Source organism: Salmo salar, chromosome ssa03 (assembly GCF_905237065.1).
Source record: "Salmo salar chromosome ssa03, Ssal_v3.1, whole genome shotgun sequence".
NCBI lineage: Eukaryota > Metazoa > Chordata > Actinopteri > Salmoniformes > Salmonidae > Salmo > Salmo salar.
The window spans coordinates 79,000,418-79,025,952 of record NC_059444.1 but is presented as its reverse complement, the minus strand read 5'-3'; the positions used below and the strand labels follow the sequence as shown (position 1 = coordinate 79,025,952).

The window sequence follows — 25,535 nt, the reverse complement described above, 5'->3', positions numbered from 1 at the left end:
TGCTTTTCAAGTCTTTGTTGTGAGACCTGTGTCAGTAGATATGAAAGGACTGCCGCACCACTTGTTCTTATGACAAGGAGTCTCAAGGTGCAGATAAAGTACAAGGGTTTGGATGGATGTCCTGAGGGCCTTTCTCATTCATAAGAGGAACGTTTCATCTATCATGAGGTTCAAAGGGGGAAAGGTTGTTATTCGTTTTTTTGTCCTTTTCCTGAGTCAGCATGCACCATAAAAAATACATTGCCCTTTTGATTTTAAAAGTTGATACACCGTGTTAAATTGTGATGGTATTATTTTCTGTGGGTTGTAAATTGCTTCAAATGTATTCTTGTTACACACCCAGGTCTGGAAGGATGAAGAGAGGTGTATAACAAGTACAGTAGAATAAAGAACCAGGAGTTGTCCATAGATTACACCATTGAATGCTGCTAAACGTCTCATGGGGCATGTTGTCCATTGCTGGAGAAGGGAAGGGTAGAGATGGTTGGGTGTGTCAGCAATCTTTGAAGGAGAGGAGAAACCGTGCATGAGAGATCACCAGAGCTGACTTGAGCGCACAGCAAGGCAGTGGAATCATTACTCAATGGAAATTGAAGTATTGAGCCATGCAGAATGACAAATGCTTGTTTAAAGAGGTTAAAGACCCGTTTTCTGTCTTGTGTAATGATGCGTGACAACGGTATGAGTATCACCTTGATAAGTTCGACGACAATGCTCCAATTTTGGGGTGTTATGATTATGAAACTGCTACACTTTTCAGCATTCAGGAAATAGTTATATAGAGAACAGTTAGGCTACTCAACGTAAGGAAAAGCAGTATGCTGACAACATTTTGTTCCTTGCTCACCGAACAGGACAGCGACTCATGGGATGTAGTGTGGGCTGTAGAACAAGGCTCAACTTTGGAAAGGCGCTGTCCAAAGTATCCGTGTGTTTTACCATGGTCGTGATTTTCACCTATTTCTTCTACTGTCTTACCGGATTATGTGACTCGGCGCCGAGACAGATGTTCGACCATCACACTTTAAACAGAGACTATGATGTATCGGACCGTACGTACGACAACCTGCGACCGCCAGCGCGACTCTATCCTCACCACCCGGGCGCACCGACTCCCTGGAACAGGACAGACACTTCAACGGGCGCCGCGCTCCACCGTGCAGACGAACAGGTCGCCACGCTACAGTGGGTTGAAGGCGGACTGCTCCCACAAGAGATACCGGAGAGCACTAAGGAAAATGTAGCTGTTAACGGCATCCCCATGTCCAACACATTTGAGAGTAAGAAGTTCCCACAAGCCATCATAATCGGTGTGAAGAAAGGCGGAACGCGCGCTCTGCTGGAGTTCCTACGGATTCATCCGGACGTGAGAGCTGTCGGGGCAGAACCTCACTTTTTCGACAGGTTCTACGAGAAAGGACTTGAGTGGTACAGGTAAGGCACATATTCTGCTACTGTACGATGTCCATGGAGTGTTTATCAGCGCCAGTAAAAACCATGCGCGGCTTCTAGCCTACTCTGATATTGCGATATCTTGAATCGAATCTGTGAATTGGGGGCTGGAGCAGCTTTTCATACATATCAAATCTGTTGCAATACAAACACCTAACATATGATTTAGTTGTATTTGTATTGTTCACAACATGTTGAGCCTTGGAGAAAGATGACACCTCAGCCACTGTAGGATGATGAATGAAGATAGGATGACAGGTAGATGAGGAGCAGTGTTCTCCCCTGGGGAAGATATTCACCTGTGAAGAACTCTGCTGAAGGTTCTTGTCAATAACATACATAGATATTTGCACATTGACAGTCAGATATCCAGTATTGTGTGTGTGTGTGTGTGTGTGTGTGTGTGTGTGTGTGTGTGTGTGTGTGTGTGTGTGTGTGTGTGTGTGTGTGTGTGTGAGTGTGTGAGTGTGTGTGTGTGTGTGTGTGTGTCAATACAACCCTGCCTGACTTGATGTAGATGAAGAGGCTATAAGTCCCTGGGGTGTTGTTAATCATCATGACAGTGTTTCTTCAGTTCAACATGACATCCCATATTAACATACAATCCATGTCTATTCTATTGGAATGGAATGGTGCACTCCCATTAAAAGCCCATGTCCTCTTGAATGATCATAGGCTTTAACCTGACTTTTTCCTCCTTACTAGCTCTGACCTTGCTGATTTATTGAGGAAAAATGTACTTACTATGACTGAGATATGTGGTTGTTCCACCTAGCTACAGTATTGTAAGTTTAACTGTAAGTCGCTATGGATAAGAGCATCTGCTAAATGACTAAAATGTTAAATGTTAAATATCTTATCTTTGTAGGTAAAGAGGGTTGAATCAATAAGCAGGCCTAACTCATAGTCTATACTTCATATACAGCAAGAAATGGTCTCAATAGAAGATATATATTTCTTTGCAGTAGTTTGATTTTGGATTTGGCCAAGAGTGAATACAGCCATAGTGTGATACAGGCTGAAACATATAATGTCTTGGTATATACAGTAAAATCTCCACCCAGGCACTGTAGCTACTTTGGAGGTGATAGGATCTGCTGGTAATAGATGACGCAGCTGACCATAGCTGTAATTGGGGTGTAATTATGGCCCTAGCAACCCTATTGCAGGGATATGGATGTTGATGGCCCTTTACCTGCCTTACTGCAGGCCTATGGAGCTAGAGAAGGCTGGAGGTTGTGATTACCTTCAGATGTCTGGACTGGAGGATCCTGCTGGAGAATGTCATGGCTGAGAAGAGAGACTGTTTGACAGCGCCTAGAAGCGCTGATCTAGGACCAGGTTCCCTCTGTCCATGTAATGTTATTCATTATGATCTAAAAAGCTAAACTGATCATAGATCAGCACTCCTACTCTGAGACATTTCATGAATAGGGTTTTGATGTTTTCATCCTCCCCAGGGTCAGGAGTTTGTCCAGAAGTTTTCTTTTAAAAACCATATGACGTGATTAGAAAAGTGATCTGGTCCCATCATAACCCATATAAATATTTACAGCTGATTTATTACTACAACTAGGGCCTGCAGTTGGCTAGGCTAGCCTACTACCAGATCAGGAAAAACTCTGGGCCCCAGGAAAACTATTTCAGGCTGTTACGGCAATTTCAGGTAAAAACTCAATAAAACAAGTTTCAAATATTAGGAAAATGTCTACACATTTCAGCTGTTTCAAAACATTGCTCTGCTATTACCATTTAAATCAAATCCATTTTTATCTGTCACATGCGTGGAATCCAACAGGTGTAGACCTTACAGTGAAATGCTTACTGTAAGAATTATACTGTAGGAGTGTTGGCTCAACAACACAATTCTGTTCACACTGCCCTGCTTCAAGGGGGACAACTGTTGGGAGAGTGTCATGCGCTCGAAATGTAGCAAGTACGCAGTGTTGTAGAAGTACTTAAGTAAAAATGCTTTAAAGTACTACGACTACGTTTTTAAAAATATATCTGTACTTTACTTTACTATATAGCTACAGTACATGCTGATAGGATCAGGCTATTGTAGCTACAGCACATACTGATATAGGATCAGGCTATTGTAGCTACAGCACATACTGATATAGGATCAGGCTATTGTAGCTACAGCACATACTGATATAGGATCAGGCTATTGTAGCTACAGCACATACTGATATAGGATCAGGCTATTGTAGCTACAACACATACTGATATAGGATCAGGCTATTGTAGCTACAGCACATACTGATATAGGATCAGGCTATTGTAGCTACAGCACATACTGATATAGGATCAGGCTATTGAAGCTACAGCACATACTGATATAGGATCAGGCTATTGTAGCTACAGCACATACTGATATAGGATCAGGCTATTGTAGCTACAGCACATACTGATAGGATCAGGCTATTGGAGCTACAGCACATACTGATATAGGATCAGGCTATTGTAGCTACAGCACATACTGATATAGGATCAGGCTATTGTAGATACAGCACATACTGATATAGGATCAGGCTATTGTAGATAAGCCTTTCTCTCATATAGAAACAACATGGAGGAAGATGAAGTGGGAGAGAATTTGATAACAGATAGTTTGAGTTTGAAAAAGAAAGTGAGAGACAGCAGAGATAGAGAGTGAGCGTGAAATTCTCATCTGTAATTTAATATATTTATTCTTTTTTCTTAACCTTTTTAGCAGCATTTAAACTTAAAACATACGAACACATGGAAACACTTTTGCCACTGATCATTTTAGCATGCTGCTGGTACCCCCCCTTCTCTCTCTCTCTCTCTCTCTCTCTCTCTTTCTCTCTCTCGCTCAGGCACACACACTCCCTCCCTCCCTCCCTCCCTCCCTCCCTCCCTCCCTCCCTCCCTCCCTCCCTCCCTCCCTCCCTCCTGTTCTCTCTCTCTCCCTCCCTCCCTCCCTCCCTCCCTCCTGCTCTCTCTCTCTCTCTGTTCATTAAGAGTGGCAGATGAAGGAGATTAAGTGTTTCTGTATAATATCTGCTGCAGCACTGGTTTCCAGGAGGCAGGGTAGTGTGTTACTATGTGTGTTTTAATTGGCGGGGCTGTAGCAGGCACAACACCATCACAATCACATGCAGATGTGGCCACGGCAACTAGAAACAGTGTTCAGTCACATAAGTCATGTCATGAGCAACACATTGTTTGAACGGACAGTTGATGGATTTATACAAAAGCTACAGTACGTATGTTACCAGAACCATTCTGTAGTGCTCAGCTACATTAGGTATGTTACCAGAACCATTCTGTAGTGCTCAGCTACGGTAGGTATGTTACCAGAACCATTCTGTAGTGCTCAGCTACGGTAGGTATGTTACCAGAACCATTCTGTAGTGCTCAGCTACGGTAGGTATGTTACCAGAACCATTCTGTAGTGCTCAGCTACGGTAGGTATGTTACCAGAACCATTCTGTAGTGCTCAGCTACAGTACGTATGTTACCAGAACCATTCTGTAGTGCTCAGCTACGGTAGGTATGTTACCAGAACCATTCTGTAGTGCTCAGCTACGGTAGGTATGTTACCAGAACCATTCTGTAGTGCTCAGCTACGGTACGTATGTTACCAGAACCATTCTGTAGCGCTCAGCTACATTAGGTATGTTACCAGAACCATTCTGTAGCGCTCAGCTACGGTACGTATGTTACCAGAACCATTCTGTAGTGCTCAGCTACGGTAGGTATGTTACCAGAACCATTCTGTAGTGCTCAGCTACAGTACGTATGTTACCAGAACCATTCTGTAGCGCTCAGCTACGGTAGGTATGTTACCAGAACCATTCTGTAGCGCTCAGCTATGGTACGTATGTTACCAGAACCATTCTGTAGCGCTCAGCTACGGTAGGTATGTTACCAGAACCATTCTGTAGTGCTCAGCTACGGTACGTATGTTACCAGAACCATTCTGTAGCGCTCAGCTACGGTATGTATGTTACCAGAACCATTCTGTAGTGCTCAGCTACATTAGGTATGTTACCAGAACCATTCTGTAGTGCTCAGCTACGGTACGTATGTTACCAGAACCATTCTGTAGTGCTCAGCTACGGTACGTATGTTACCAGAACCATTCTGTAGCGCTCAGCTACATTAGGTATGTTACCAGAACCATTCTGTAGTGCTCAGCTACGGTACGTATGTTACCAGAACCATTCTGTAGTGCTCAGCTACGGTAGGTATGTTACCAGAACCATTCTGTAGCGCTCAGCTATGGTACGTATGTTACCAGAACCATTCTGTAGCGCTCAGCTATGGTACGTATGTTACCAGAACCATTCTGTAGCGCTCAGCTACATTAGGTATGTTACCAGAACCATTCTGTAGTGCTCAGCTACATTAAGTATGTTACCATAACCATTCTGTAGCGCTCAGCTACGGTAGGTATGTTACCAGAACCATTCTGTAGCGCTCAGCTATGGTACGTATGTTACCAGAACCATTCTGTAGCGCTCAGCTATGGTACGTATGTTACCAGAACCATTCTGTAGCGCTCAGCTACATTAGGTATGTTACCAGAACCATTCTGTAGTGCTCAGCTACATTAGGTATGTTACCAGAACCATTCTGTAGCGCTCAGCTATGGTATGTATGTTACCAGAACCATTCTGTAGCGCTCAGCTACATTAGGTATGTTACCAGAACCATTTTGTAGCACTCAGCTATGGTACGTATGTTACCAGAACCATTCTGTAGTGCTCAGCTATGGTACGTATGTTACCAGAACCATTCTGTAGCGCTCAGCTACATTAGGTATGTTACCAGAACCATTCTGTAGTGCTCAGCTACGGTACGTATGTTACCAGAACCATTCTGTAGTGCTCAGCTACGGTACGCATGTGACCAGAACCATTCTGTAGTGCTCAGCTACGGTAGGTATGTTACCAGAACCATTCTGTAGTGCTCAGCTACGGTACGTATGTTACCAGAACCATTCTGTAGCGCTCAGCTACGGTAGGTATGTTACCAGAACCATTCTGTAGTGCTCAGCTACGGTACGTATGTTACCAGAACCATTCTGTAGTGCTCAGCTACGGTAGGTATGTTACCAGAACCATTCTGTAGTGCTCAGCTACGGTAGATATGTTACCAGAACCATTCTGTAGTGCTCAGCTACGGTACGTATGTTACCAGAACCATTCTGTAGTGCTCAGCTACGGTAGGTATGTTACCAGAACCATTCTGTAGTGCTCAGCTACGGTACGTATGTTACCAGAACCATTCTGTAGCGCTCAGCTACGGTAGGTATGTTACCAGAACCATTCTGTAGTGCTCAGCTACGGTACGTATGTTACCAGAACCATTCTGTAGCGCTCAGCTACGGTAGGTATGTTACCAGAACCATTCTGTAGTGCTCAGCTACGGTAGGTATGTTACCAGAACCATTCTGTAGCGCTCAGCTACGGTAGGTATGTTTCCAGAACCATTCTGTAGTGCTCAGCTACGGTACGTATTTGACCAGAACCATTCTGTAGTGCTCAGCTACGGTACATATGTTACCAGAACCATTCTGTAGTGCTCAGATACGGTACGTATTTGACCAGAACCATTCTGTAGTGCTCAGCTACGGTAGGTATGTGACCAGAACCATTCTGTAGCGCTCAGCTACGGTACGTATGTTACCAGAACCATTCTGTAGCGCTCAGCTACGGTATGTATGTTACCAGAACCATTCTGTAGTGCTCAGCTATGGTACGTATGTTACCAGAACCATTCTGTAGTGCTCAGCTATGGTACGTATGTTACCAGAACCATTCTGTAGTGCTCAGCTACGGTACGTATGTTACCAGAACCATTCTGTAGTGCTCAGCTACGGTACGTATGTTACCAGAACCATTCTGTAGTGCTCAGCTACAGTACGTATGTTACCAGAACCATTCTGTAGCGCTCAGCTATGGTATGTATGTTACCAGAACCATTCTGTAGCGCTCAGCTACATTAGGTATGTTACCAGAACCATTCTGTAGCGCTCAGCTACGGTAGGTATGTTACCAGAACCATTCTGTAGTGCTCAGCTACGCTACGTATGTTACCAGAACCATTCTGTAGCGCTCAGCTACATTAGGTATGTTACCAGAACCATTCTGTAGTGCTCAGCTACGGTAGGTATGTTACCAGAACCATTCTGTAGCGCTCAGCTATGGTACGTATGTTACCAGAACCATTCTGTAGTGCTCAGCTACGGTAGGTATGTTACCAGAACCATTCTGTAGTGCTCAGCTACGGTAGGTATGTTACCAGAACCATTCTGTAGCGCTCAGCTACGGTAGGTATGTTACCAGAACCATTCTGTAGCGCTCAGCTATGGTACGTATGTTACCAGAACCATTCTGTAGCGCTCAGCTACATTAGGTATGTTACCAGATCCATTTTGTAGCGCTCAGCTATGGTATGTATGTTACCAGAACCATTCTGTAGTGCTCAGCTACGGTACGTATGTTACCAGAACCATTCTGTAGCGCTCAGCTATGGTACGTATGTTACCAGAACCATTCTGTAGTGCTCAGCTATGGTACGTATGTTACCAGAACCATTCTGTAGTGCTCAGCTATGGTACGTATGTTACCAGAACCATTCTGTAGCGCTCAGCTATGGTACGTATGTTACCAGAACCATTCTGTAGCGCTCAGCTACGGTACGTATGTTACCAGAACCATTCTGTAGTGCTCAGCTATGGTACGTATGTTACCAGAACCATTCTGTAGTGCTCAGCTATGGTACGTATGTTACCAGAACCATTCTGTAGCGCTCAGCTATGGTACGTATGTTACCAGAACCATTCTGTAGCGCTCAGCTACGGTATGTATGTTACCAGAACCATTCTGTAGCGCTCAGCTACATTAGGTATGTTACCAGAACCATTCTGTAGCGCTCAACTACGGTAGGTATGTTACCAGAACCATTCTGTAGTGCTCAGCTACGGTACGTATGTTACCAGAACCATTCTGTAGCGCTCAGCTACATTAGGTATGTTACCAGAACCATTCTGTAGTGCTCAGCTACGGTACGTATGTTACCAGAACCATTCTGTAGTGCTCAGCTACGGTAGGTATGTTACCAGAACCATTCTGTAGCGCTCAGCTATGGTACGTATGTTACCAGAACCATTCTGTAGTGCTCAGCTACGGTAGGTATGTTACCAGAACCATTCTGTAGTGCTCAGCTACGGTAGGTATGTTACCAGAACCATTCTGTAGCGCTCAGCTACGGTAGGTATGTTACCAGAACCATTCTGTAGCGCTCAGCTATGGTACGTATGTTACCAGAACCATTCTGTAGCGCTCAGCTACATTAGGTATGTTACCAGAACCATTCTGTAGTGCTCAGCTACATTAGGTATGTTACCAGAACCATTCTGTAGCGCTCAGCTATGGTATGTATGTTACCAGAACCATTCTGTAGCGCTCAGCTACATTAGGTATGTTACCAGAACCATTTTGTAGCGCTCAGCTATGGTACGTATGTTACCAGAACCATTCTGTAGTGCTCAGCTATGGTACGTATGTTACCAGAACCATTCTGTAGCGCTCAGCTACATTAGGTATGTTACCAGAACCATTCTGTAGTGCTCAGCTACGGTACGTATGTTACCAGAACCATTCTGTAGTGCTCAGCTACGGTACGCATGTGACCAGAACCATTCTGTAGTGCTCAGCTACGGTAGGTATGTTACCAGAACCATTCTGTAGTGCTCAGCTACGGTACGTATGTTACCAGAACCATTCTGTAGCGCTCAGCTACATTAGGTATGTTACCAGAACCATTCTGTAGTGCTCAGGTACGGTACGTATGTTACCAGAACCATTCTGTAGTGCTCAGCTACGGTACGCATGTGACCAGAACCATTCTGTAGTGCTCAGCTACGGTAGGTATGTTACCAGAACCATTCTGTAGTGCTAAGCTTTGGTACGTATGTTACCAGAACCATTCTGTAGCGCTCAGCTACGGTACGTATGTTACCAGAACCATTCTGTAGCGCTCAGCTACGGTACGTATGTTACCAGAACCATTCTGTAGTGCTCAGCTATGGTACGTATGTTACCAGAACCATTCTGTAGCGCTCAGCTATGGTACGTATGTTACCAGAACCATTCTTTAGTGCTCAGCTATGGTACGTATGTTACCAGAACCATTCTGTAGTGCTCAGCTATGGTACGTATGTTACCAGAACCATTCTGTAGCGCTCAGCTATGGTACGTATGTTACCAGAACCATTCTGTAGTGCTCAGCTACGGTACGTATGTTACCAGAACCATTCTGTAGTGCTCAGCTATGGTACGTATGTTACCAGAACCATTCTGTAGTGCTCAGCTATGGTACGTATGTTACCAGAACCATTCTGTAGCGCTCAGCTATGGTACGTATGTTACCAGAACCATTCTGTAGCGCTCAGCTACGGTATGTATGTTACCAGAACCATTCTGTAGCGCTCAGCTACATTAGGTATGTTACCAGAACCATTCTGTAGCGCTCATCTACGGTAGGTATGTTACCAGAACCATTCTGTAGTGCTCAGCTACGGTACGTATGTTACCAGAACCATTCTGTAGCGCTCAGCTACATTAGGTATGTTACCAGAACCATTCTGTAGTGCTCAGCTACGTGCACGTATGTTACCAGAACCATTCTGTAGTGCTCAGCTACGGTAGGTATGTTACCAGAACCATTCTGTAGCGCTCAGCTATGGTACGTATGTTACCAGAACCATTCTGTAGTGCTCAGCTACGGTAGGTATGTTACCAGAACCATTCTGTAGTGCTCAGCTACGGTAGGTATGTTACCAGAACCATTCTGTAGCGCTCAGCTACGGTAGGTATGTTACCAGAACCATTCTGTAGCGCTCAGCTATGGTACGTATGTTACCAGAACCATTCTGTAGCGCTCAGCTACATTAGGTATGTTACCAGAACCATTCTGTAGTGCTCAGCTACATTAGGTATGTTACCAGAACCATTCTGTAGCGCTCAGCTATGGTATGTATGTTACCAGAACCATTCTGTAGCGCTCAGCTACATTAGGTATGTTACCAGAACCATTTTGTAGCGCTCAGCTATGGTACGTATGTTACCAGAACCATTCTGTAGTGCTCAGCTATGGTACGTATGTTACCAGAACCATTTTGTAGCGCTCAGCTATGGTACGTATGTTACCAGAACCATTCTGTAGTGCTCAGCTATGGTACGTATGTTACCAGAACCATTCTGTAGCGCTCAGCTACATTAGGTATGTTACCAGAACCATTCTGTAGTGCTCAGCTACGGTACGTATGTTACCAGAACCATTCTGTAGTGCTCAGCTACGGTACGCATGTGACCAGAACCATTCTGTAGTGCTCAGCTACGGTAGGTATGTTACCAGAACCATTCTGTAGTGCTCAGCTACGGTACGTATGTTACCAGAACCATTCTGTAGCGCTCAGCTACGTTAGGTATGTTACCAGAACCATTCTGTAGTGCTCAGCTACGGTACGTATGTTACCAGAACCATTCTGTAGTGCTCAGCTACGGTAGGTATGTTACCAGAACCATTCTGTAGTGCTCAGCTACGGTAGGTATGTTACCAGAACCATTCTGTAGCGCTCAGCTACGGTAGGTATGTTTCCAGAACCATTCTGTAGTGCTCAGCTACGGTACGTATTTGACCAGAACCATTCTGTAGTGCTCAGCTACGGTACATATGTTACCAGAACCATTCTGTAGTGCTCAGATACGGTACGTATTTGACCAGAACCATTCTGTAGTGCTCAGCTACGGTAGGTATGTGACCAGAACCATTCTGTAGCGCTCAGCTACGGTATGTATGTTACCAGAACCATTCTGTAGTGCTCAGCTACGGTATGTATGTTACCAGAACCATTCTGTAGTGCTCAGCTATGGTACGTATGTGACCAGAACCATTCTGTAGTGCTCAGCTATGGTACGTATGTTACCAGAACCATTCTGTAGTGCTCAGCTACGGTACGTATGTTACCAGAACCATTCTGTAGTGCTCAGCTATGGTACGTATGTTACCAGAACCATTCTGTAGCGCTCAGCTATGGTACGTATGTTACCAGAACCATTCTGTAGTGCTCAGCTACGGTACGTATGTTACCAGAACCATTCTGTAGTGCTCACTACAGTACGTATTTACCAGAACCATTCTGTAGCGCTCAGCTATGGTATGTATGTTACCAGAACCATTCTGTAGCGCTCAGCTACATTAGGTATGTTACCAGAACCATTCTGTAGCGCTCAGCTACGGTAGGTATGTTACCAGAACCATTCTGTAGTGCTCAGCTACGGTACGTATGTTACCAGAACCATTCTGTAGCGCTCAGCTACATTAGGTATGTTACCAGAACCATTCTGTAGTGCTCAGCTACGGTAGGTATGTTACCAGAACCATTCTGTAGCGCTCAGCTATGGTACGTATGTTACCAGAACCATTCTGTAGTGCTCAGCTACGGTAGGTATGTTACCAGAACCATTCTGTAGTGCTCAGCTACGGTAGGTATGTTACCAGAACCATTCTGTAGCGCTCAGCTACGGTAGGTATGTTACCAGAACCATTCTGTAGCGCTCAGCTATGGTACGTATGTTACCAGAACCATTCTGTAGCGCTCAGCTACATTAGGTATGTTACCAGAACCATTCTGTAGTGCTCAGCTACATTAGGTATGTTACCAGAACCATTCTGTAGCGCTCAGCTATGGTATGTATGTTACCAGAACCATTCTGTAGTGCTCAGCTACGGTACGCATGTGACCAGAACCATTCTGTAGTGCTCAGCTACGGTACGTATGTTACCAGAACCATTCTGTAGTGCTCAGCTACGGTAGGTATGTTACCAGAACCATTCTGTAGTGCTCAGCTACGGTAGGTATGTTACCAGAACCATTCTGTAGCGCTCAGCTACGGTAGGTATGTTTCCAGAACCATTCTGTAGTGCTCAGCTACGGTACGTATTTGACCAGAACCATTCTGTAGTGCTCAGCTACGGTACATATGTTACCAGAACCATTCTGTAGTGCTCAGATACGGTACGTATTTGACCAGAACCATTCTGTAGTGCTCAGCTACGGTAGGTATGTGACCAGAACCATTCTGTAGCGCTCAGCTACGGTATGTATGTTACCAGAACCATTCTGTAGTGCTCAGCTACGGTATGTATGTTACCAGAACCATTCTGTAGTGCTCAGCTACGGTACGTATGTGACCAGAACCATTCTGTAGTGCTCAGCTACGGTACGTATGTTACCAGAACCATTCTGTAGTGCTCAGCTACGGTACGTATGTTACCAGAACCATTCTGTAGTGCTCAGCTATGGTACGTATGTTACCAGAACCATTCTGTAGCGCTCAGCTATGGTACGTATGTTACCAGAACCATTCTGTAGTGCTCAGCTACGGTACGTATGTTACCAGAACCATTCTGTAGTGCTCAGCTACAGTACGTATGTTACCAGAACCATTCTGTAGCGCTCAGCTATGGTATGTATGTTACCAGAACCATTCTGTAGCGCTCAGCTACATTAGGTATGTTACCAGAACCATTCTGTAGCGCTCAGCTACGGTAGGTATGTTACCAGAACCATTCTGTAGTGCTCAGCTACGGTACGTATGTTACCAGAACCATTCTGTAGCGCTCAGCTACATTAGGTATGTTACCAGAACCATTCTGTAGTGCTCAGCTACGGTAGGTATGTTACCAGAACCATTCTGTAGCGCTCAGCTATGGTACGTATGTTACCAGAACCATTCTGTAGTGCTCAGCTACGGTAGGTATGTTACCAGAACCATTCTGTAGTGCTCAGCTACGGTAGGTATGTTACCAGAACCATTCTGTAGCGCTCAGCTACGGTAGGTATGTTACCAGAACCATTCTGTAGCGCTCAGCTATGGTACGTATGTTACCAGAACCATTCTGTAGCGCTCAGCTACATTAGGTATGTTACCAGAACCATTCTGTAGTGCTCAGCTACATTAGGTATGTTACCAGAACCATTCTGTAGCGCTCAGCTATGGTATGTATGTTACCAGAACCATTCTGTAGCGCTCAGCTACATTAGGTATGTTACCAGAACCATTTTGTAGCGCTCAGCTATGGTATGTATGTTACCAGAACCATTCTGTAGTGCTCAGCTATGGTACGTATGTTACCAGAACCATTCTGTAGCGCTCAGCTACATTAGGTATGTTACCAGAACCATTCTGTAGTGCTCAGCTACGGTACGTATGTTACCAGAACCATTCTGTAGTGCTCAGCTACGGTACGCATGTGACCAGAACCATTCTGTAGTGCTCAGCTACGGTAGGTATGTTACCAGAACCATTCTGTAGTGCTCAGCTACGGTACGTATGTTACCAGAACCATTCTGTAGCGCTCAGCTACGGTACGTATGTTACCAGAACCATTCTGTAGCGCTCAGCTACGGTACGTATGTTACCAGAACCATTCTGTAGCGCTCAGCTACGGTACGTATGTTACCAGAACCATTCTGTAGCGCTCAGCTACGGTACGTATGTTACCAGAACCATTCTGTAGTGCTCAGCTACGGTAGGTATGTTACCAGAACCATTCTGTAGTGCTCAGCTACGGTAGGTATGTTACCAGAACCATTCTGTAGTGCTCAGCTACGGTACGTATGTTACCAGAACCATTCTGTAGTGCTCAGCTACGGTACGTATGTTACCAGAACCATTCTGTAGTGCTCAGCTACGGTAGGTATGTTACCAGAACCATTCTGTAGCGCTCAGCTACGGTAGGTATGTTACCAGAACCATTCTGTAGCGCTCAGCTACGGTAGGTATGTTACCAGAACCATTCTGTAGCGCTCAGCTACGGTACGTATGTTACCAGAACCATTCTGTAGTGCTCAGCTACAGTACGTATGTTACCAGAACCATTCTGTAGTGCTCAGCTATGGTACGTATGTTACCAGAACCATTCTGTAGCGCTCAGCTACGGTACGTATGTTACCAGAACCATTCTGTAGTGCTCAGCTACGGTAGGTATGTTACCAGAACCATTCTGTAGTGCTCAGCTACGGTAGGTATGTTACCAGAACCATTCTGTAGTGCTCAGCTACGGTACGTATGTTACCAGAACCATTCTGTAGTGCTCAGCTACGGTACGTATGTTACCAGAACCATTCTGTAGTGCTCAGCTACGGTAGGTATGTTACCAGAACCATTCTGTAGTGCTCAGCTACGGTAGGTATGTTACCAGAACCATTCTGTAGCGCTCAGCTACGGTAGGTATGTTACCAGAACCATTCTGTAGCGCTCAGCTACGGTAGGTATGTTACCAGAACCATTCTGTAGTGCTCAGCTACGGTAGGTATGTTACCAGAACCATTCTGTAGCGCTCAGCTATGGTAGGTATGTTACCAGAACCATTCTGTAGTGCTCAGCTACGGTACGTATGTTACCAGAACCATTCTGTAGTGCTCAGCTACGGTAGGTATGTTACCAGAACCATTCTGTAGTGCTCAGCTACGGTAGGTATGTTACCAGAACCATTCTGTAGTGCTCAGCTACAGTATGTATGTTAACAGAAACATTTTGTAGTGCTCAGCTACATCAGTTATGTGGGATGTAATAAGATCATAATCATTGCTTGCTATTCAGTGTTTTGTCAGAAGATGCTGCTGAATAGCCTAACGGGGCAAAACTTTGGGGCAAGTGAAAGTAAGATGGAAGGGTGAAAACAAGGTGATAGGACGAGCAGAGGAGGAAAATAAGAATGGATTAAACGAGAGTTATTCCTTTCTTCTTCATGGTGCATTGTTTTCCTGTTGCAGAACAGTTATTGTTATCATATACAGTACAATGGCAGATATAGAGAAACAAAAAGCCTGCACCCAGATCTGTTTGTGCTGTCTTGCCAACTCCCAGCGACCATAGGAGTTGGCAAGACAGTACAAACAGATCTGTGACCAGGCTATGAAATTATTGTCACTGAATCTTGAAGAGTGTGAAAGACAGTGAATCTATTTGCATTCACATTAGATCACAGAGAGAGGACAGTGATGGTTTGGTGGTGGGAACTCATCCATGTGGAACAATTGTAACCCTCTCACCTGGGTGTCACTGACTGGGGGTCCCCGTGAGGGTAACACACCTGACCCCTCTGTGCCCGCCGTGCTCAGTTAGCAGAAACTCAACACACTGTCACGTCTGGGTGCACACACACACACACACACACACACACACACACACACACACACACACACACACACACACACACACACACACACACACACACACACACACACACACACACACACACACACACACACACACACACGCTGTGACAGCCTCCTCTTGAAGCCCATTGCTTTGACATGTCAGTGTGTGTGAACTTCTGTCCTCCTCTCAGAACGACAGCTGCATTCTGTCAACAGAGCTTTAGCTACCCGCCAAATGGCCTGTGAATCTCGCTTTTTGTATTTTTATATAATCAACTTAAAATATAGCTTTGACATATATTATAAACATTTTATAACGGTAACTTTTTGTCTACATTGTGTGACCCTTTGCCTCATGCAGATTTGGAACCAAATGCGTTGTCATTGACAGAGAGACACATGATTACGGACAGAGAAAGACTGACAACAGTGCATTGTGATATTATGTCTGGAGCCATGTGTCCTGGACAGTGAAATATGATGACTGCATCTGATTCTAATAGAGTGGGAGAGGGACTGCTCGTGCACTGTCAGAAAAAAAACCTTATCATTTATGACTGTCAACCACAGGGACATACAGGGGCAATATGCATACTGGAGAGACTTAATACACACACACAATCCCATCCCATGCATGTTCTTCCAAAAATCCTTGTCTGCTATAAGACAAAACTGCTCAGACCTCTTTTAAGTGTTTTCCACTGACTTCGCTCTGTGAATCTTGCCAGCTCTTTTCCTCAGCTTTCCGGAGCTTTAGTGTGTGTGTGTGTGTGTGTGTGTGTGTGTGTGTGTGTGTGTGAGAGAGAGAGAGAGAGAGAGTGGGTGGGTGCGTGAGAGAGAGAGAGAGAGAGAGTGGGTGGGTGTGTGTGTGTGTGAGAGAGAGAGAGAGAGAGAGAGTGGGTGGGTGCGTGAGAGAGAGAGAGAGAGAGAGAGAGAGAGAGAGAGAGAGTGGGTGGGTGTGTGTGTGTGTGTGTGTGAGAGAGAGAGACAGAGGTAGTGGTTGGGTGGGTGGGTGCGTGAGAGAGAGAGAGTGGGTGGGTGGGTGGGTGCGTGAGAGAGAGAGAGAGAGTGGGTGGGTGTGTGTGTGTGTGAGAGAGAGAGAGAGAGAGAGAGAGAGAGAGAGAGAGAGAGATAGAGGGAGTGGGTGGGTGGGTGGGTGGGTGGGTGCGTGCGTGAGAGAGAGTGGGTGGGTGGGTGTGTGTGAGAACGGTACGTCCACGCGTGCTTATATGCTTGTGAGTGTGTGAGTGCATGCGCGTGTGTGTCTGTGTAGTTTGCATGTGTGCCTACGGACATTACTGAACTACAAAAGCCACAGAACAGTCCCATCAGAATCAAAAGGGGATTTAATGACTTTCTGTGTTGTTTCATGGGTTTAAATAGACTTAGGGACAATGTTTTTCATATGGGCCCTGTGAGAGCCACACCAGACACAGTTGAAACAGGAAAACCGGCAAACCTCAACTTTCCGCGGCACAATGGCATGGAATGTTATGCTTATGTCACCGCGACATGGGCACAATGAAGTACATGAGTTGTCACTGTTTTTATAGATCGGCCTCCTGTTGTTGAAGAATTTATAATGACCTCATTTGTTTTTCTGCTTTCTTATGAACGTTTTGGATCTTTATTGTATGGAAATGACAAAATGCCTCGTTGGCTCATTCTGGGGGGAAAACATTTGTCATTTAGATGGCAGGTAAACACCTCTACAGGAAAAGCAGGGAGGGACTGGGAGAAAACAGACTTCTTGGAAAGGCTGATGGTAGAAAATACTCCTATTCACTTTTCAATTTGATTAATGGATTGATGACTAACAAATATTACAAGCCACTAAATCATTGTGTATACCAGTGTGACACCGCCTTTGTCACGCCCTGACCGTAGAGATCCTTATTATTCTCTATGTTTGGTTAGGTCAGGGTGTGACTTGGGTGGGGAAGTCTATGTTTTCTGTTTCTTTGTTTTTGGGCCAGTGTGGTTCCCAATCAGAGGCAGCTGGCTATCGTTGTCTCTGATTGGGAATCATACTTAGGCAGCCTGTTTTCCAGCTGTGTTTGAGGGATGTTATTTTCTGTTTACTGTCTGTGCCTGACGGAACTGTTCACTTTCGTTTTGTTACTTTTGGTTATTCTTGTTTGAGTGTTTCTTGTAATAAATTATCATGAACACTTACCACGCTGCGCCTTGGTCCACTTCTCCTTCTAACAACGACGAGCGTTACAGCCTTAAAGACTTGATTTAAGACAGATGGATCAAGAGAGATCATTCTATCCAGTCCTATTGAGTTATACTGTATCAATAAACCAAATTGTATGAAACATGCTTTTCTACTTTTGTGTTTTCTCCTGCTAACCCCCCCTCCCCTCCCCAACACACACACACCTCCTAACTTCTCAAGTCCCAGCAAGAATGTCACACATAATCCTCCAAAAGAGAACCCTCTTGTGAATAGGACCACTGAATATGCAGTGAAATTTCATACAGTGTAAATGTTTCAAAACCTGCAAGCTGGCCTCAAGATGTGTGACGTCGTTGACAAAGTCAGTGCCTTCTGACATGTTTCACCCAGACAGTGAATTATATGAGAGTAGCTTCTTCATGTATGCCTCTGAGACAGAGAGGAGATTTATTTGGGTTGGGATCAATCCCAGTCAGACATCACATCAGAAGAGCTACAGTCCAGACAGACATCTGGACCATAAAAGAGTCAAAAGACCAATAATTGGACAAAAGATCAGAATTTGGCTGCCTGTATAAACTCAGCCATAGTATCTGGACTGGACAAAATGGATCTCCACTTGTTTTTTATATTGCTTTCATAAAGATGAAATGATTATGAATAAGATGCTGTTCACTTGTTCCACTCCTCACTTTCATACAGAAAGATAAACTAGCTACATATTGCAATTCTAAAAACATACAGTAGGCAAGCTGTTGAATGTGTATGTCCTCATCATGATTTGTACTGTGTATGACTACAATCAAGCATACAGTACTCAGCCAGTCAGTGAAAGTGCGCAATGATGATACAGCGTGATTCATGAAAAGATCATTACTGCATTTCAATTTGATGAAAAACTCCAATACGCAAGTGATGTCATCAATATTTTGACAGCTTGTCAATTGGCTGACCTTTACTCCTGACACCGAAGGCCTCAGCCAATCGGATTGCAATTAAAATATAGTATAAATCCTTTCAGGGCAACGGCATGAGGGCACGGGGAAACGTCAATACTACTGGAAATCCCATAGGCTCACAAAATTCCGTCGATTAAGTCATGTAGTAATCAAATCAAATCAAATTGTATTGGTCACATACACATATTTAACAGATGTTATTGCGGGTGTAATGAAATACTTGTGTTCCTAGCTACAAGAGTGCAGTAGTATCTAACAATTCACAACAATATGGACGTGATGATTACAACAGGTGGATTTTCACTGTAGTCAATGCATACTTCTAACCTTGTTGTTGTTATAGCCCACTTCAGAATTCCATGTGTACGTTCTGTAACAATAGTGTAATGCTCAATGATATAAATATGGAAGACGATTATCCTTTCCTTCTCACTCCCCTCCCATCTGTTTCAATAATAATAATAGAATTTGAAACACATTGATCGTGCATGACACAATACTGATTAGACAAGATAAATGTATCTCCTATCCATCTGACATAAACTTCAGATTTATGGACGAGTCCTTCTGGTTTCAGTCAAAATAAAACAATTATAATTTTTTTCTGATTATGGATCTGATTTTGTAAACTATATAAGCAGAATTGACACTGCATCAATCCATGAGGCTTGGTCATAGCATTAGTACCGAATAAGAAATTCTGTGTGTAAAACTAATAATGACTCAGTAATCCATGTTTTCTGGGAATGCTATAAAATCCGGAAGTTGGGAGCAGAGCTAGAAAGTTGTCTGTCAGAAGTATTACAATGTAAACTTACTTTTAATCCGTCTGTCTGCATTTCTCATGACATATGGCATATGTGGGTGAACCCAATGGGCTGGACGATTCTCTTCTCATCCCTCATCTTGAAAAACATATACTAAAAACTTGTAAGTCAATCAATCCGCCATCATTAACACAATGTAAAAATTTAATGATTTATTATTTAAATGTTGAAAGTGTGTGAGCTACGGAGAGAAACAAAATGGTGCAGTTTGAGGCCATGTGGCGGAAAGTAATGCTAGAGATGGGGGTGTATGCTAGTGGGTCTTGGCAGATGTGATGTAGTTGATGTTTGTATGATGTTGTCGATTGTATGTGTATGTTTTGTATTGTTTATAAAATCAGAAAACATTTTAATTAAATGCAAATTCCAAATCAATTAAGGGTTTTTCTTCTTTAAATCTTACACAACGATGATTTAACTCTGCTAAACTTATAAAAACATACTATTACTGTATTTTAAGGTAGAACCCAAAATCTCACAGCATCACTCTCAGTCCAGACAATGTATAAAACGGACTATAAAAGTAACCCATTATTACAGTACAGTATGCAAGCCTGATTTTCCATTAGAGTAAAGGGGATTTTCCCCACACCTCATTCCCTCACTGTCCTGCCCTTGGGCCATTAATGATAAGTAGAGGCTGAAGGCCGTGTTGAGTTGTCTAACAGACCAGGAGTGGCTGTGGCGTTCAGTTGCAAACAGAACAGGAAGTGGCTGTAGCGTTCAGTTGCATAGTGTTTTAATAGTGTTGGGCCTGGGTGGGTTGGAGTTAAGGTGGAGGTGGGGGTGGGGTGGCGCCATTGGGATACGGTAGACTACTAGGCCCTATACTCACACCCCATATGGTGGGAATTATAATAATTTGAGGTGCATTGTGGTCCATTTTTAGCGATCCCAGAAAGTACTGAGGAGACATCAGAACGTTTTGCCATTTTAGCTGCACTCCCAGCATTAATAAGTCAGTCAGTCAGTCAGTCAGTCAGGAGTAGGAAGGAGAAACGTGTTCATGAGGAGAAATAATAGCTCGCTTCGACAGGCCAAAATGAAAAGTTTGAGATGCCTTGGGTTGTCATGCTTGGTTTCTCTGCCATCCCCACAAAGAATAATGTTAGGTTAAAAACGATGAATAACGTTTCATGGAAATAAGCTGAAATTACCCTGAGGGCTCACGGGCCAATGGCTTTGTCACACGTAATCAAACTGTTTCAAGTTCTCAATCATATGAGAGCTAAATGCAGTAACGTACAAATCTTGTAAGTATATGTTTCTAAAGATAACGTTCATATGTATGTACAGTTGAATATAGAATGGCACCAGTATGTCATGGACTTGACCGTTGGCGTCCTACAATAGAAAGGTCCCAAAAGTCCAAGCCCCGCCCGCTTGGCAATCGTGGGCAGGCTAAAACAAACGCTTAAAGTATTTGAAACATTTCAAATAGTATTTGAGCCCAGGTCTGACAGCGGCTACATGGTTTTTGACTGCTTGGCCTATGTACTGTAAATGTGTGTAAATGTTGAAGGCATTAGCTGTTCCCCAGAAAACTCTCCGGCGACGCATCATTGACCTCAGACCCTGTGATGATACTTCATTATGATTGGGCTCTTCTATTCTAGTCACTAATTAGTAATGGTCTCCGCTGCACTTCATCTCTAAAAAGAGAAAACTACGCATACGCATACGCACACACACGCACACATTTCTTCCATCTCCTCTCTATCACACCTATAATAATGGTATCCTACTCTTGTTTAAGGAGCCTGTTACAAGAGCTTGGGACTATACGGTTCAATATGCATTTTTGTCAAAATTGAGTTGACATAGCCTTGTTCTGTTCAATGTTCTCTACCTATATAATGCTCTAAATACCCCCAATTAATGTTGTAAAAAAATTAAGATATATGTAGTGCTCAAAAAAATTAAGGGAACACTAAAATAACACATCCTAGATCTGAATGAATGAAATAATCTTATTAAATACTTTTTTCTTTACATAGTTGAATGTGCTGACAACAAAATCACACAAAAATAATCAATGGAAATCCAATTTATCAACCCATGGAGGTCTGGATTTGGAGTCACACTCAAAATGAAAGTGGAAAACCACACTACAGGCTGATCCAACTTTGATGTAATGTCCTTAAAACAAGTCAAAATGAGGCTCAGTAGTGTGTGTGGCCTCCACGTGCCTGTATGACCTCCCTACAACGCCTGGACATGCTCCTGATGAGGTGGCGGATGGTCTCCTGAGGGATCTCCTCCCAGACCTGGACTAAAGCATCCGCCAACTCCTGGACAGTCTGTGGTGCAACGTGGCGTTGGTGGATGGAGCGAGACATGATGTCCCAGATGTGCTCAATTGGATTCAGGTCTGGGGAACAGGCGGGCCAGTCCATAGCATCAATGCCTTCCTCTTTCAGGAACTGCTGACACATTCCAGCCACATGAGGTCTAGCATTGTCTTGCATTAGGAGGAACCCAGGGCCAACCGCACCAGCATATGGTCTCACAAGGGGTCTGAGGATCTCATCTCGGTACCTAATGGCAGTCAGGCTACCTCTGGCGAGCACATGGAGGGCTGTGCGGCTCCCCAAAGAAATGCCACCCCACACCATGACTGACCCACCGCCAAACCAGTCATGCTGGAGGATGTTGCAGGCAGCAGAACGTTCTCCACGGCGTCTCCAGACTCTGTCACGTCTGTCACATGTGCTCAGTGTGAACCTGCTTCATCTGTGAAGAGCACAGGGTGCCAGTGGCGAATTTGCCAATCTTGGTGTTCTCTGGCAAATGCCAAACGTCCTGCACGGTGTTGGGCTGTAAGCACAACCCCCACCTGTGGACGTCGGGCCCTCATACCACCCTCATGGAGTCTGTTTCTGACCGTTTGAGCAGACACATGCACATTTGTGGCCTGCTGGAGGTCATTTTGCAGGGCTCTGGCAGTGCTCCTCCTGCTCCTCCTTGCACAAAGGCGGAGGTAGCGGTCCTGCTGCTGGGTTGTTGCCCTCCTACGGCCTCCTCCACGTCTCCTGATGTACTGGCCTGTCTCCTGCTTGCGCCTCCATGCTCTGGACACTACGCTGACAGACACAGCAAACCTTCTTGCCACAGCTCACATTGATGTGCCATCCTGGATGAGCTGCACTACCTGAGCCACTTGTGTGGGTTGTAGACTCCGTCTCATGCTACCACTAGAGTGAAAGCACCGCCAGCATTCAATAGTGACCAAAACATCAGCTAGGAAGCATAGGAACTGAGAAGTGGTCTGTGGTCCCCACCTGCAGAACCACTCCTTTATTGGGGTGTCTTGCTAATTGCCTATAATTTCCACCTGTTGTCTATTCCATTTGCACAACAGCATGTGAAATTTATTGTCAATCAGTGTTGCTTCCTAAGTGGACAGTTTGATTTCACAGAAGTGTGATTGACTTGGAGTTACATTGTGTTGTTTAAGTGTTCCCTTTATTTTTTTGAGCAGTGTATTTTTAAAAATGCTGACACCATTCAGATCAAATGAGGGTTCTGAACTTTAAAGCCAATTATCTCAGAATCATATTTTTGAAAATATAACTTTTTAGTCCCAAGCTTTGGTGTAGATACTTCCCCCTACTCTACTATATATTATGTATAACCATTCTTTTCCTCTTCCTGTCTGAGTATGAATGGGTGGATGTGGGCAGTGGAGCCTGGCGGGAGACACACTGTGAATCCATAGGCATTCACCTCCAGTCTGACACACACTACGTCTCTGAGACACACCAGATCCTGGTGCTTCATAGTGTGTGTGTGTGTGTGTGTGTGTGTGTGTGTGTGTGTGTGTGTGTGTGTGTGTGTGTGTGTGTGTGTGTGTGCGTGTGCGTGTGCGTGTGCGTGCGTGCGTGTGTGTGGAGGGAGCGGGGGGAGAAGTGGTGTGGATGTGAGGCTGTGTCTGGGGTGTGTGGGTAGTGTTACCGTATCTTTCAGACTGTCTCTGGCTCCATAGTGTTTGATAGAGTGTCATGGGGGGTGAGGGGGCAGGGGATTCAAGGCTCCAGTGGTGAGTGAGAGGGACAGAGAGGGTAGAGTGGTATAGTACAGATGTGTGGGTGGGTTCATGGTTCATTCTCAGTCATGCAATCATGGGGGCACCACCAACTCTGGCTCCATCGCTACAGCTCTGTAGGTTCTGTTCTTCACTGAGACTGGTCCAGAATGTTGTTTATTGCTTGGCTAGTGTTGGTGCTCAATCTCAGCAGCCCTGCCAATCCTTAGGCCATGGTGTGTTGCACCATGTGTTGCCCCAACACTGTAGGCGTCTGGCGGCCACGACTAGCGCTGTTACGGTGACCGTATTACCGCCACACCGGCGGTCATGAGTCATGACAAATTTCACACACATATTATTTGGTATATGTAAAGACAAGATTAAATCAAGAATAGTGTGATGGGTGACAGTATTAGCCTATCACTTGATATATGGAATGATATATTATCACCAGCTTAAAGCAAACAGCACATGCTTTTTTTGTGCGACTTTTTCAAATCATAGTCGCACACCTCATGTAGCCTAGCCCATAGGCCTATATGTTTTGTTAAGGTTTATATCACAACTAAAGTGGGCAAATAACGTCTTAAAATGAAGCACATACATCCGCTTTACAACGGGTGTAGAGACAACTGAGTTTCAAGTTTGGGGAAGATCATTTTCACCATAAAAACACACCTTTATAATAACAGTATTACATGCATAACTGCATTTGTGGTCACTTGGTGGTATTTTCCTGCTACTGGAACATACACTTTTTGCCTAGTGCTGTGTGCGCATTGCTGCGCTTATAATGTGAAGAAATAGCCTAATAGTTTATCAACTTTTTAAGATAAACGTTCTCATTGCTTAAAAACGTTTTTTTGATGGTAGTGGTTCTATTAATTTGGTATCTATCGCATCTGACAACTGTCCCAGACTATGTTTGGAATATTTATTTCTCCCACTGAATAGAATAGGTCAACTTTTGTACTATGGGGGATAGTAGATTGACATAAGCTAGTTCTTTTGCTGTTCGGTAGGCCTACTCATCTTGTTGGCTGATGAAAAGTAAATGTGGACAGTTCTTCAGAAATCATCAATATGCGCCTCAGAATTGGATAAGGACCCATGCAGTTCTGTCCCCGATGTGTCGGTCTTCACTTGTAGCCTGTGAGAAAGACCCGATCACCTTACTTACTGTGAGAGGTGCTTCGGCATGCAGCAGGGAGAAGGGAATTACAATGATTATATTCAGCACAATGGCCACTGGCCGCAAAAGGCATGGATTTTGTAGGGGGCATTACGGCCACACAAAGTGGATGCAGCCGGGAAATTCGAGGCATTATCAAGTGCTTGTCAAATTGTGAATGAGAGACTGATGAAGTGTTTACAGCTTGATGAAGTGTGTACAGCAGAGCTCATGCCTTTCATGCAACTTTTTTCAAATCATCATTAGAGTCTTGTCTGCTAAATGAACTAGTGTAGCCCAGAGCCATATGGCATAACCAGATCAGGGCCTAACATAAAGACAACTTAGAGTATGCCATTCTGTTCTTCTGAAATAGACTAAATGTTCATCACATCCTGTTTCTTTTGACCTGTCTAAAATATTGAATGGATTTATTGTGATGGTGTAGGCTATATTACATGAATTTATTAGACTTTTTAAAATGTAGATCTTCCAAAGGTCTGCATCAGTGGCTTGTAGGCTATGTGTGGAAGCCAGAAAATGCTAAAAGTGTTTATGTTAATTAATGGTCATTTACCGTGAGACCAGCAGTTATTTGCATGACAATCACCGGCTGACAAAATGTTATGACCGCCACAGCCCGAGCCATGACACCCTACTGGCACCACGGCCAGGCCAACACTATGACTGGTCAGCTCAGCTGTCCCT

The 25,535-nt window shown here is 44.3% G+C and overlaps 1 protein-coding gene across 1 annotated transcript in view; it reads left to right on the top strand.

Moving 5' to 3' along the window:
• The first annotated feature begins 304 nt into the window (after positions 1-304).
• Positions 305-25,535, top strand: part of LOC106592519 (heparan sulfate glucosamine 3-O-sulfotransferase 6) — a 31,483-nt gene continuing 6,252 nt past the window's right edge. The window contains exon 1 of the mRNA XM_045715538.1: positions 305-1,434. Within this exon, the coding sequence (XP_045571494.1) occupies positions 866-1,434 (569 nt within the window). The 5' untranslated portion in view covers positions 305-865. The remainder of the gene's footprint in view (positions 1,435-25,535) is intronic.